The sequence below is a fragment of the Paramormyrops kingsleyae genome, chromosome 20 (genome assembly GCF_048594095.1).
Source record: "Paramormyrops kingsleyae isolate MSU_618 chromosome 20, PKINGS_0.4, whole genome shotgun sequence".
Lineage (NCBI taxonomy): Eukaryota > Metazoa > Chordata > Actinopteri > Osteoglossiformes > Mormyridae > Paramormyrops > Paramormyrops kingsleyae.
In genome coordinates, this window is record NC_132816.1 from 1,168,255 (window position 1) to 1,179,628 (window position 11,374).

Genomic DNA, 11,374 nt, shown 5'->3' on the forward strand with positions numbered 1-11,374 from the left:
TGTGTCAACAATGACAATTGATCACTAAATTCTATTAATACCCTTGGTCTTTACATATTCATACATGAAGCCAATTAACTAGTCATCAAGACAAGTATTGGTCCACTCCATAAATGAATATTTTGCCCAAAATCGAGGAATATACACTAATCACTGGCAGTTAAGGGATACAGAGTTGCAAACACAATAATTTAAAAATAATCTAAAATGCATTTATTATTCTGTAATTTAAAGGAACCGATGCAATAAAAATAATGTTGCCTAGAACTGTGACATAACCTAATTATAGGCTGTGAATTTTTCAATAAACGTAAGTATTAAAATACACTTTATTTGTTGTATCGGGAACGTAGACGAGACGTATACAGAAGAGTCTATTTTCCAAGTTTTTGATTGGCTGGTGTGGCTGGGCGTCGTTTCCTGTAGTTAAGAGCCAATCAGCGCCGTTCATCTTATAACCGGGCAATACTAGCGTTTGACATGACCTACGCTTGTAGTTATTAAATGTCTTTCCGTTTTGTTGTTGTATTACACTAGAGCATGAGTAAATACATTTTACCTGTTTCGGTAATTGGAACTGTTATTGGTGTTAGCGTATTGTTGAGGTATGGATGACTTTAAGCATTGTTCTTAATCCATGATCTTGAGCACTGAAAAGGGACATTTCTGTTGCATGTAGTATTGTACAGTTAATGATAGAATAATTTACGTGATTCAAGAGAATCGTTAAGCTATCCAACTACGGTAAACTTTCATTTTTACAAACCCACGTGTTAATTATTAAAAATTACGATTGTCTTCGTAAGTTATGAATTTGACCTTGTTCGGGAAGTGATATTATAGGAAGAATATGAGTTTAGCATTGGTAACTATTTGGGGAAAAAATGCATGGGTGCAAGATTAAGTATTTTTATTGCTTTTGTTTCCAACCAGGGATCATGTTACCGGGGGTGCTTGTCCCAGTAAAGCGAAGATTAAAGGCAAGACTGTGGTAATTACAGGAGCTAATACTGGCATAGGGAAGGAGACTGCACGCGACCTGGCCAAGAGAGGTAAAGGGATCGTGTGTTTGCAGTTAATGTTTTGGTAGAAAAATCACAATGGATTCCGATTAATCAACAGCAGTCTAAATGGCGTTTAAACGCCTTCCCAGATTGCCAGGAGATTCTCGTTTCTGATGTATTTGTAGATTTGTCTTCTGGCTGTGGAACTTGACAGAGCTAATAGTGTACAGTCGATAATGTAACTTTGCTTCCCAGTTAGTAATGCTAATTATTGTTATGCCGTAGCAAATGAATCGTTATTCCTCTTGTCATTGATGCATTTTAAAAAGAACGATGAGGTAGATGTGTACATTGACGGACTTGAGCAGTGCCACTTTTTTTTTTAGAAATACCACTTTTAAGAGTGCTTCATTGGTCGTGAACAGACTACTCCCAAAGGGAGAGGATGAGCTCTGACAGGTCATAGATCGATACATACATACTTTATTGATCCAGAAGAAAATTTAGGAGTTGGTAGTCCAGTGGACTTCAAGATGAAGTATTAGCATATTGCGTTTTTAATGCAAAAATGTGAGTATGTGAAAAGTTCATTAAATACCAACATAAAACCACCACATCCCCATAATGAAAAGAAAAATATCTTTGATATGCAATGAGGTCCCAAAGACACAAAACGATTCAGTTTACAGCAAAGTCTGTTCTCTTGATGCTGTCAGTCTTTTATGGTGATCAGAGGGAATGTGGCTTTTCTATTAATATTAACAAGTTTATGTTAATAGTAATGGGACTCAGCTTTTGAATTATTTTATCCCATGACAGTTGTGTAAACAGTTATAAGATTTTGACTTCACACAGGGACAATATACACCCTACCAGTCAAAAGTTTTTGCACACAATGAGATTTTCTACATTTGCATGTTTCTCACTTAAAATGTACTAAAATACACTCTGTTTGCTTTGCTAACAAATAACTTTACTGTATGTTCACCATTTGAGTACCTTTATTAGCACGAAAATGTCATATCTTTGATTCATCAAAGTAACCTCCTGTGGCAGTTATAATAGCAGAGAAAATTCGAGGCATTCTTTCCACAACGGACATTAAATCCTGCTCTGTTTCATGGGATGAAACAGTTAACTAGTGCAGTTAAAGTTAAAGGACTGCCTAGAACAGGACTATTCAAATCACAATCCTCAAGGGCTGAGCACTGCTGATTTTCCAGCCTTTCTTTACCTGTAAGCCTGTGAGCCTTGTGTGAAGCCTCTGGCCAATCAGAATCAGTAATTATTAAACGAACTACCCTGAAGAACTGAAAACGTGGCCTGGATTTGGAATTGAGGGCCAGATTTGAATTGCAGTTGAGTTGTTCACTCAACTTTCTAATGCGTAATAAGGATAAAAAATCTGCAGTTTATGAAATAAATGGAAGAGTGGTAAAAACCTGTGGTATACACAAACTTTTGACTGGTATTGTTCATGTTCAAGCATCTGAATGACACCTCGATGTAATCTATTTATGTTTGCATATTATGTTAGTTTTTCTTAATATCAAACCTGGACTGCACACTTGATGTAGCATTTGACATGTCCCCTAGCCAAAGTGTCTTCTGTTATGGTGTAAATCCTAGAGTTTGTCAATCCCACAATTCCCTGCTCACTGTCTTCCCCTCTCCACTCTGCAATCTAGTCTTGTGTATACTACTGTCACTCAAGCCATGAAATGCATATCGTTTAACTGGAAAAATGAAGATGAGGAATCCATTAAACAAAGGCTCCACATTCATTCCCATTGTAGATGTCTGAATAAAATAGTGGGGAATAACAACCATTTGATAGTTGTGAATCTGTCTTGGAGTCCTGCTATGAGTCAGTTTAACATCGATCAATCCTCTGTTAAAGCTACAAATGCTGGCAGGACTAACACCTGTTATCTGCTCTAACTAACTGCCCTTGCAGTTGTCCAAATAAGATCTTTCCTTCTGGGTAATTTGTACTCTGTTCAAATTACCCAGTCACCTAGTCATGTAGTCAGGTTTGCAAACATTTGTGAAAGAATGGGTCGTTATGTAGAGCTTAACGAATTCAAATGTGACATAGGATTCCACCTTTGCAATAAGTCACTTCATGAAACTTCTTCCCTGCTATATATCCCATGGTCAATTGTAAGTCATATTGTTGCAAAGTGTAAGCGTTTAGGAACAACAAAAACTCAGCCATGAAGTGGCAGACCATGTAAAATCACAGAGCTGGTCACAGAGTGCTGAAGCGCATAGTGCATGAACTCAGTAACTGCAGAGTTTCAAACTTCCTCTGGCATTAACCCCAGTTCAAAGACTGTGCACCAGGAGCTTCATGGACTGGGCTTCCATGGCCGAGCAGCTGCATGCAAGCCTCACATCACCAAGCACAGTGCCAAGCTGTGGATGGATTGGTGTAAAATACGCCACCACTGGACTCAGTGGAAATAAGTTCTGTGGAGTAATGAATCACGTATTTCTGTGTGGCAGTCGGACAAGGTGGATGCCAGGAGATCTGACCTGCTTGTGCCAGCTGTAAAGTTTGGTGGAGGAGCGATAATGGTATGGGGTTGTTTCAGTGGTTGGGCTAGGCCCCTTGGTTACAGTGAAGGGAATTCTTAATGCTTCAACATACCAAGACATTTTGGACAATTGTATGCTTCCAAGTTTACAGTGCTTTGCTGTTTGGGGAAAGCACTTTTCTGTTCTAGCATGACTGTGCCCCAGTGCACAGTACAAGGTCCATAAAGACATGATTGGGCAAGTTTGGTGTGGAAGAACTTGAGTGGTCTGCACAGAGCCTTCAAAACATGTCATAAAAGTTCCTGTAGGAGTAATGTCCAGGAGTACCAATACTTTTGTCCATATAGTGTAGGTACCGGCATGTAAAAATTGAAAATTGGCCTATGTTAGATTTGAGAATGTTTTATTTGGATATCAAATAAAGGCACAAAAATTTCAAGCCATTACCTTTAATGATTTAAGATATGAGATATGGCTGTTAAGGTATCCTCTGATGTGATGAATGAGATTTCTTTTCCATAACGTTTGTGGGATTTCAGTTCAACAGACCTCAACATCTCGACGTCAAGAAGAAGTTTGCCACCAAGACCACCTACTTCCAGGCAAAAAAAAATGTTTTCAGCTTTATTTTGGTACCTAGTGTAGTGGGTTTATTTTTAGGGTTTTCTGAGAACATTGAATGTGAAATTTACTAATATTTTTGTTCAAGCTGTTGAAAAATCATTGCACTTCAGTAAATAATTTCAGTGTGGTTTTTGAAAGACAATGAAAAGGCATAGGTTGTCAAAAATAGTAAGAAATATCCTTTAAATTTTGCTAATTCTTTAACTGTGATGGAGAAATGATAGGTTGAATTTGAAGTGTTTTGGGACAGTGCTATCCTCAGAAAGTGCTATCCTGCCGGTTCCGCCTCACAGCACTAGCAAAGCCTGTATTTGATGCACAGATGCATGTGAGCTTGCCTGGGATGATACTTTTGGTTTAAAGGCTGAGCGTGATGAACGGTGGACCCAAAGCACGTCTGCGCGGCAGAGCCTGCGTAAATCCTGTAAGGAGGCGTCTCCCTGCTCGTCTTTCTGTAATGATTCCCAGAATTCTCTGTGGGAAAGGGGGCCGGATCATCATGGGCTGCCGGGACGAGGAGAAGTGTGAGGCAGCGGCTCGCGAGATCCGAAGTGACACCTGCAACCATCACGTTTATGCGCGGAGGCTCGACCTGGCCTCTGTGGCGTCCATCCGGGAGTTCGTCAGTAGGGTGAACCAGGGTAAGGATGTGGTGGGGGGTGGTGGTAGTGACTGTCTCCCTCAGCCAAACTCTACTACTGACTCCCATCATCTGTCAGGAGGCCTGAACCACTTTCCCTCTTGTGGACCAAACAAAAGGCTCCTCTTCAGACAATGCCCCATCTTCCAAAGTGAAGTGGTTGAATTTTAATTTTAGGGGTATTTATTCATTAATATGTGAACACTGTTACCCCTCTCTCAACAGTGTGATCCCTTTATTACATTTATCATTATGATTCAGTGACCATGTACATCGCTCTAGGTCATATGTAAATGTATCAGTGTCTTTAAAAGGGACCATATTATGCTCATTTTCACAGTTTATAATTTTATTTTTTGGGGTCTACTAGAATAGATTTGCATGCCTCATTGTTCGTAAAACACATAATTTTTCTGATTCTGTACATTTCTATTCACCTCAAATGCTTTGTTAGAGCTTTAAGCCCCACCTCCCATCAGCCCGATGTGCTCTGATTGGTCAGCTGGTATGATTTGTCAGCTGGCCGTACATGTTCCACCCATCTTACAGTCTGCAGACAGATTCTTGCAGGAAGGTGTTATGAGGTGACCTCACAAAAGTACGGGTTGGAATTGCAACAAGGCATTTCAGGCAGGTTAGAGAGGAGTGGTTTCTGTGATGAGATTTACTTTCTTTGGCATGTACTTTGGGCCTTAAGACATTGCAGACTGTTTACATGCACATAAAAGCTATATAACACACTAAAGGAAGGGGGAAAACCAGCAAAGCCCCTTTAAACAAACGAATGTCGTTATTCAGTTTTCTAAGAACGAATACTTTAGGAGGTTGGTTGGTAAGCTGACCTGTTTCTGTCCCCTTTCAGAGGAGGAGCGAGTGGACATACTGATAAACAATGCGGGGGTGATGAGGTGTCCAGCCTGGAGGACGGAGAATGGCTTCGAAATGCAGTTTGGTGTTAATCATTTAGGTAAGCGATCGTGGTGTGCTGATTCCTGATAAACAGCCAACAAATTTTATACTGCCGCTCTTATTCTGTTGGACACAGCAAGTATATGTAATGTTCAGATGTAATTGGTGATAATTATATAAAAGCATGTTTTAAAATGTTTTTCTAGTCATGTGTACTACCTACTGTAATTCCGAAATATCAGCAGGAAGTGACCTGTCATGTGACCTGATGAGGTCAAACGGGCCCGGTCCCCGATAGGTGGAGACCCAAGTCCTGCCCTCTCCTGTGTCTCTGGCTGTTTTCATACAAAGGTCACTTTCTGCTCACGAACCTTCTGCTGGACAAGCTGAAGAGCTCGGCCCCGAGCCGCATCATCAACCTGTCCTCGCTGGCCCACGTCGTGGGAGAAATGGATTTTGACGACCTCAACTGGGAAAAGAAGAAGTACGACACTAAGAAAGCCTACTGCCAAAGCAAGCTTGCCAATGTGCTGTTTACCAGGGAACTCGCCGGAAGGCTGCAAGGCATGTCATGGGCGTCTTTTTGAGTGAAGATAGGTCACATGACACTGCTGTGCTGGAGGGTTTGCTGCTACATAAATGCTGCCTCTTCCTGTGTGTCTTATGTGGCGCAGGCACTGGGGTTACCGTGAATGCACTGCACCCGGGGGTGGTGGCCACAGACCTGGGGCGGCACACAGGCATGCACCAATCCCAGTTCTCCAGCACGATCCTTGGTGAGGTTCCCTCGGTGGCTGTGGTGCATCACAATTCAACCATGTGGCCAGGGGCAATTCTAGGATTTTCTTTTTTAATGGGGTGCCTAACAGGGGCCATAATTCATATAGAGGGGCCAAGCTTATCATTAGCCAGTGATATGTCTATAATCTGTTAGTGACAGGTGATGGGGCACTCCAATGGCCAATCAGCTTTCAGCTGTGGCTAGTCAGCTTTCAACTGTGGCCCTGCTCCTGGAAATGCCCCACTGCGTAACCCGTATTCAAAGGAATGACTTCCAGCAGAGCCACAAAAGAAAAAATGCCTTCTGTTTTGCACTATTTTGTAATATAAATGTTGGTATAGTAACCCCCACATCCTTCCCAATCGTATTCCAATTGGAATCCCATCATTACAAACTCACAAAGCATTCTTAAAGCAGTCAAATGTGGGAATTGCTGTCCTACTTTTACCCTGACAGTGTTACAGTAAAAGTTAAAACTTTTCCAAACCAAAAACCATAGCTTAATAATGAGGCCTCTCAAATCACGTGGTGGAGCTTTTAGATCTGGTGACACACATACTTAAAGTGCGGCCAGGAAAACCTGATGAAAGGCATCAAGAGGGCAAAACACAACCACCTCTGTACGAGTAAAACCATCATAGATTATAAGCCCTGCTTCAGCTCCATCAACAAGTGATGTTTCACTGCCTGATAAAGTCAACAACGTCTTTGTCTGTTATGACAGAGAAACAGCAGCCCTGCCAACAGACGTTTACTCACCACATCATTCAGGTTCGGCACACGGCGCCTCTGGACGAGAACTAAAATTCTGTGCTGACCAGCTAGCAGAAGTGTTCACCCACATTTTCAACCAACCTGTCTCAAAACAACAGTTGTATCAATACCCAAAACAACTAGAGTCTTCTATAAATGACTATCGATCAGTGGTCTTTACCCTAGTAATTAGAAATTGTTATGAGAAATTAGTTAATGCTCACATCAAAGCCCGAATCCCAACCTAAGCTGCAGTTTGCCTATAAAGCAAAGAGTTCATCAGACAATTCTACAGCCAGTCATACAGCCCTAACCCATCTGGAGAAACAAAAAACATCAGGATGCTGTTTGTCAGTTTCAGTTCGGCTTTTAACACGTTAATCCTAGCTAGGCCCATCCCCAAACTTCTCAGCCTGGTCATCGCACGCCTGTCTGTAACTAGGTTACGGACTTTCTGACAGACAGATCTCAGCATGTGACATTCGGCTCACACACCGCAGCCACACTGACTCTCAGTGCTGCCGTTCCACAAGGCTGTGTGTTACACCCATTACTGTACTCGTTTTCAAACATGACTGTACATCCATCCGTTACACAAATATAATTTTCAGATTTGCAGACGACACCACCATACTGGACTATTCCCCATTAATAATGGGACAGCCTACAGGGAAGAGAAGCTGGCCCTAACTGAATGTGGCAGGGACAACAACGAAAGAAGACAAAAGAAAAACAGACAGGTTAAATACAATGGTTCTTAACAGCGAACGCACACAAACATTGTGTGGCTTCAGCAGTTATTCGGCTGAAGATGCAGTACAGTATGTAATGACTTTTATTATTACAGTAATAGTAATAATGACACTTCATTAATGCCTTGTGGGGAAATTCCCTTTTTCTACTCCATCTTGCTCTCCATGGCACACAGACATATATGTAAGTGAGAACAAGCTTGGCAGTGAAGGGCAGCTGTGCCCATGGAGCCAAGAGCCTTACTCAAGGGTCCACAGACATTTGACTGTCAACCTTCTGACCACAGATACAGAGGCTTAATCCTGTATGCTACACGCTGCTCTTGCTTATTAAGATTATACTGTTTTATTGTTGTTCTGACTTACCTAGGGAATGGGTCTCGTTCGTAACCTGGGGTCTGCCTGTAATAGTAGATTTCAGGAAATCAAACAGGACAGAACATATGTCACTTTACGTCGACACTCGAGGAAGTGGAAAAGGTGGGCCGGTGCAGGTTTTTAGAGGTTTATATGACTGAGGATCCCTAAATACTAGCCTGATTGGGAAAAAGCCCCCAAAACGCAACAACTTACCACAAAAACACCTGATTGATATCTACTGCAGCACTGTAGAGAGGATACTCACCTACTGTGGCACATCATGGTGTGTGAACTGCTCTGCTGCCCAGTGGAGGAGTTTGCAGCACGTCATGAAGTCGGCACAGCACAGCAGAGGCACACGACTTCCTGACCTGGACCATATTAACACCAACCACTGCTATAACAAAGCTCTCAGCATCATAGAAGATGCATCCCACCCTGAACACAACCTGTTTGAACTCCTGCCATCTGGGAAACGTTACTGGCCTACTCATGGTCTGTTCAGAGCATTTTAGCTGCCTGCCTCGCAGTGTAGCCTTCTGCCAGCAGAACCAGGATTAAACCAAGATTTAACGATACAGAATTTTAAAAAATATAGAGTAGTCTTTTAATTTTTTCCAGAGTTGTATGTCTTATGTATGCTTACATGTACATTGCGTGCATATACTTGTATGTGTTTTGTTTATATGTTGTTTGCACTTTTGCTTCATATTTTACGTGACTGCAGTGCTGCCTAATGAATTTTCACTGCTCTGTGAACAGTGACAGTAAAGATCCTGTTCTGTTCCGTTACGTACCAACATGGCAGATCCTTTCTAGGCCCCATGTTCTACTTGCTGGTGAAGACGCCGACTCAGGGGGCCCTGCCCAGCGTCTTCTTGGCTGTGGCGGAGGAACTGGAGGTCGTCACGGGCAAGTACTTCGACGTGCTGAAGGAGAAGGACCCAGCGCCCCAAGCCCAGGACCAGGAGGCGGCCCGCCGGCTGTGGGAGGCCAGCGCCCGGCTGGTGGGCCTGAGTCCGGACACGACAGCCGGCTCTGTCCCAGCGCAGAAGTGAGGATCCGGACAGGGTGGAGCCCAGCGCAGCACGGAAGATCCTGAATCCCAATGCCTCCACAATTATGTATAATTAAATAGGGTTCCCCTGCCGCTATAATCAGGGATGTAGCTAGAAATGTCACCTTCTGCCCCCTGGCCAATTTTAAGTATTTAAGGGTCCCTGTGAAGTGCCAGCGAACCCACAGCCCTGCCTGTAATTATCACTTACCATTAAAAAAAACAGAGCATTGTGAATGAGGGTCTGTTTTTTAAATGTCCTAACCTACACTGTATGAAGTTCACCTGCTCATTAATACAGCCTTCACCTCTAAACAGCAAACTGTGGCTATAACTGAATACATGCAGCACACAGACGGGGGTCAGGAGGTGCAGTGCCTGCTTGGCTCAGCATTAGAATGGCTAATCTGTGCGATCTAAGCAATTTTAACACGGTATGATTTTTGGCATCAGATATGGTGGTTCCAAGCTTCCCAGAAACTGACACCGTCCTGTGATTTTCACACACTGCAGTATCTAGGGCTTACAGAGCAGTGTGAGGAATAACAAACGTCCAATTATCAGCAGTTGATGCCATTTTATGCTTGTTTTACCATTTAGGCCTTCAGTCAGTGTGGGGCAGTGTTTGGCTCGGTGAGTCAGCGATCTGTCCCCAGAAGGTCATGGGTTTGAGTCCTGACACATCACCACCGGGCCCTTGAGTGAGCCCCCTAACCCCAACTGGTCTTGAAGCACTGGATGCTGGCTCACCCCGTGCTCTGATCCCGAAAAACCTGTGCTGACCAGTTTATACACACAAGATGGGGTTTGTGAAAACTCCCCAATTTCCCTACGGTGGTCAATAAAGTACCTCTAGTCTTTTACATGATCTGGTGTATCTGTCTTTTTACTTTAACTGTCAGGTCATTAAAAAGATACAAAAGCTTTCATTTATTTGCTTGTACTGCATCAGAAAAACGTGACTGGTTTTCTTGTTGAATTTTTCTAGCAATGGCAGTTCTTTTAATGGCAAATTGACGTTTTCTTGTTTCTTGTTTTCTGTCTGAACATTTTATTCTTACTCCTTTGTCTGGCATGTTGTTCAGCTTTGTCTGCCTCTGTTTGTCCTTCTGCATTACTGGGTTGACGGCTTGTCGGTAGGATTGTGTGCCAAAGTAGAAAGACTGATTCCTTGGGTTCTGTGTGGATGGGGAGGCTTTACCCTTTCTGGAATTTAAATCTAGATCAGCTAGTCAAGCTGCTCCCCCCTCTGCTGTGCCTGTATCCCTAAACTCATCTTCCTCTGGTTCAGGTGAGTGGGGAGGTGCTGACGACTCCCCCTGGTGGATTCTGTACCTCTTCGCACTGATGTTCAAGTAAGCCTCCTACCTCATCAGACCTGAAACCCACCCATTGTCCTGCCTTTTCATCAGCTTTCTGAGCTCCTTTTTTTTGGATGATCTGCTGTGGGTTTGTAGCATAGACAGACATGAATAACATCTGCTAATCTTGGAGCTGGCAGGGGTGGAGTTTGTGTCGATGTCTTCATGAATCCTGGTTCCTGGTTGTTCGGCAATCCGTCTCTAAACCTTCTCTCATTAAAATCTGAAATACTGTTTATGAGAGACTGTGAGAATACATTTTAAAGCCTATACTTTTCCTTTTAAAATACTGCAGAATGGTGAATCTGGTTTATTTGGTATATGCTAAACCAGTTTAAACCTGAAAAAAATGCCATTCAGATATTCACATTACATTCAGCCTCTGGTCTGGCAAAACTCATATATTATAAGATTTAAAATTTATACACACATACAAATATAAAATATTTATACAAATTGTGAATGTGTGTGTGTATATAGATGTAAATTTAAAAAAAAAATAAATGAGCTATTTTATTTTTAAGCAAAGGCAAGGCTGCATTGCTTTGAGGCTGGTGGCACTATTCTTGGGTATTAGTGTAAGAGAATCTGA

General features: G+C 42.4%; 1 protein-coding gene across 5 annotated transcripts; it reads left to right on the forward strand.

Annotated features, from left to right (window-relative positions):
• Positions 1–447: 447 nt before the first annotated feature.
• LOC111836935 (retinol dehydrogenase 13) lies at positions 448–10,289 on the forward strand. Of its 5 annotated transcripts, none has more exons than XM_023798635.2 (7): positions 448–605; positions 934–1,052; positions 4,655–4,810; positions 5,672–5,776; positions 6,070–6,282; positions 6,393–6,494; positions 9,184–10,289. In XM_023798635.2, exons 1-7 carry the CDS (start codon positions 541–543, stop codon positions 9,420–9,422), a joined length of 999 nt encoding a protein of 332 aa, XP_023654403.2. In that variant the 5' UTR covers positions 448–540; the 3' UTR covers positions 9,423–10,289. The 5 variants fall into 5 exon arrangements, with proteins under 5 accessions (XP_023654403.2, XP_023654404.1, XP_072559457.1 ...); XM_023798636.2 differs by lacking the exon at positions 9,184–10,289 and adding an exon at positions 7,864–9,145; XM_072703356.1 differs by lacking the exon at positions 448–605 and having other exon boundaries at positions 3,513–4,810.
• Positions 10,290–11,374: the final 1,085 nt, after the last annotated feature.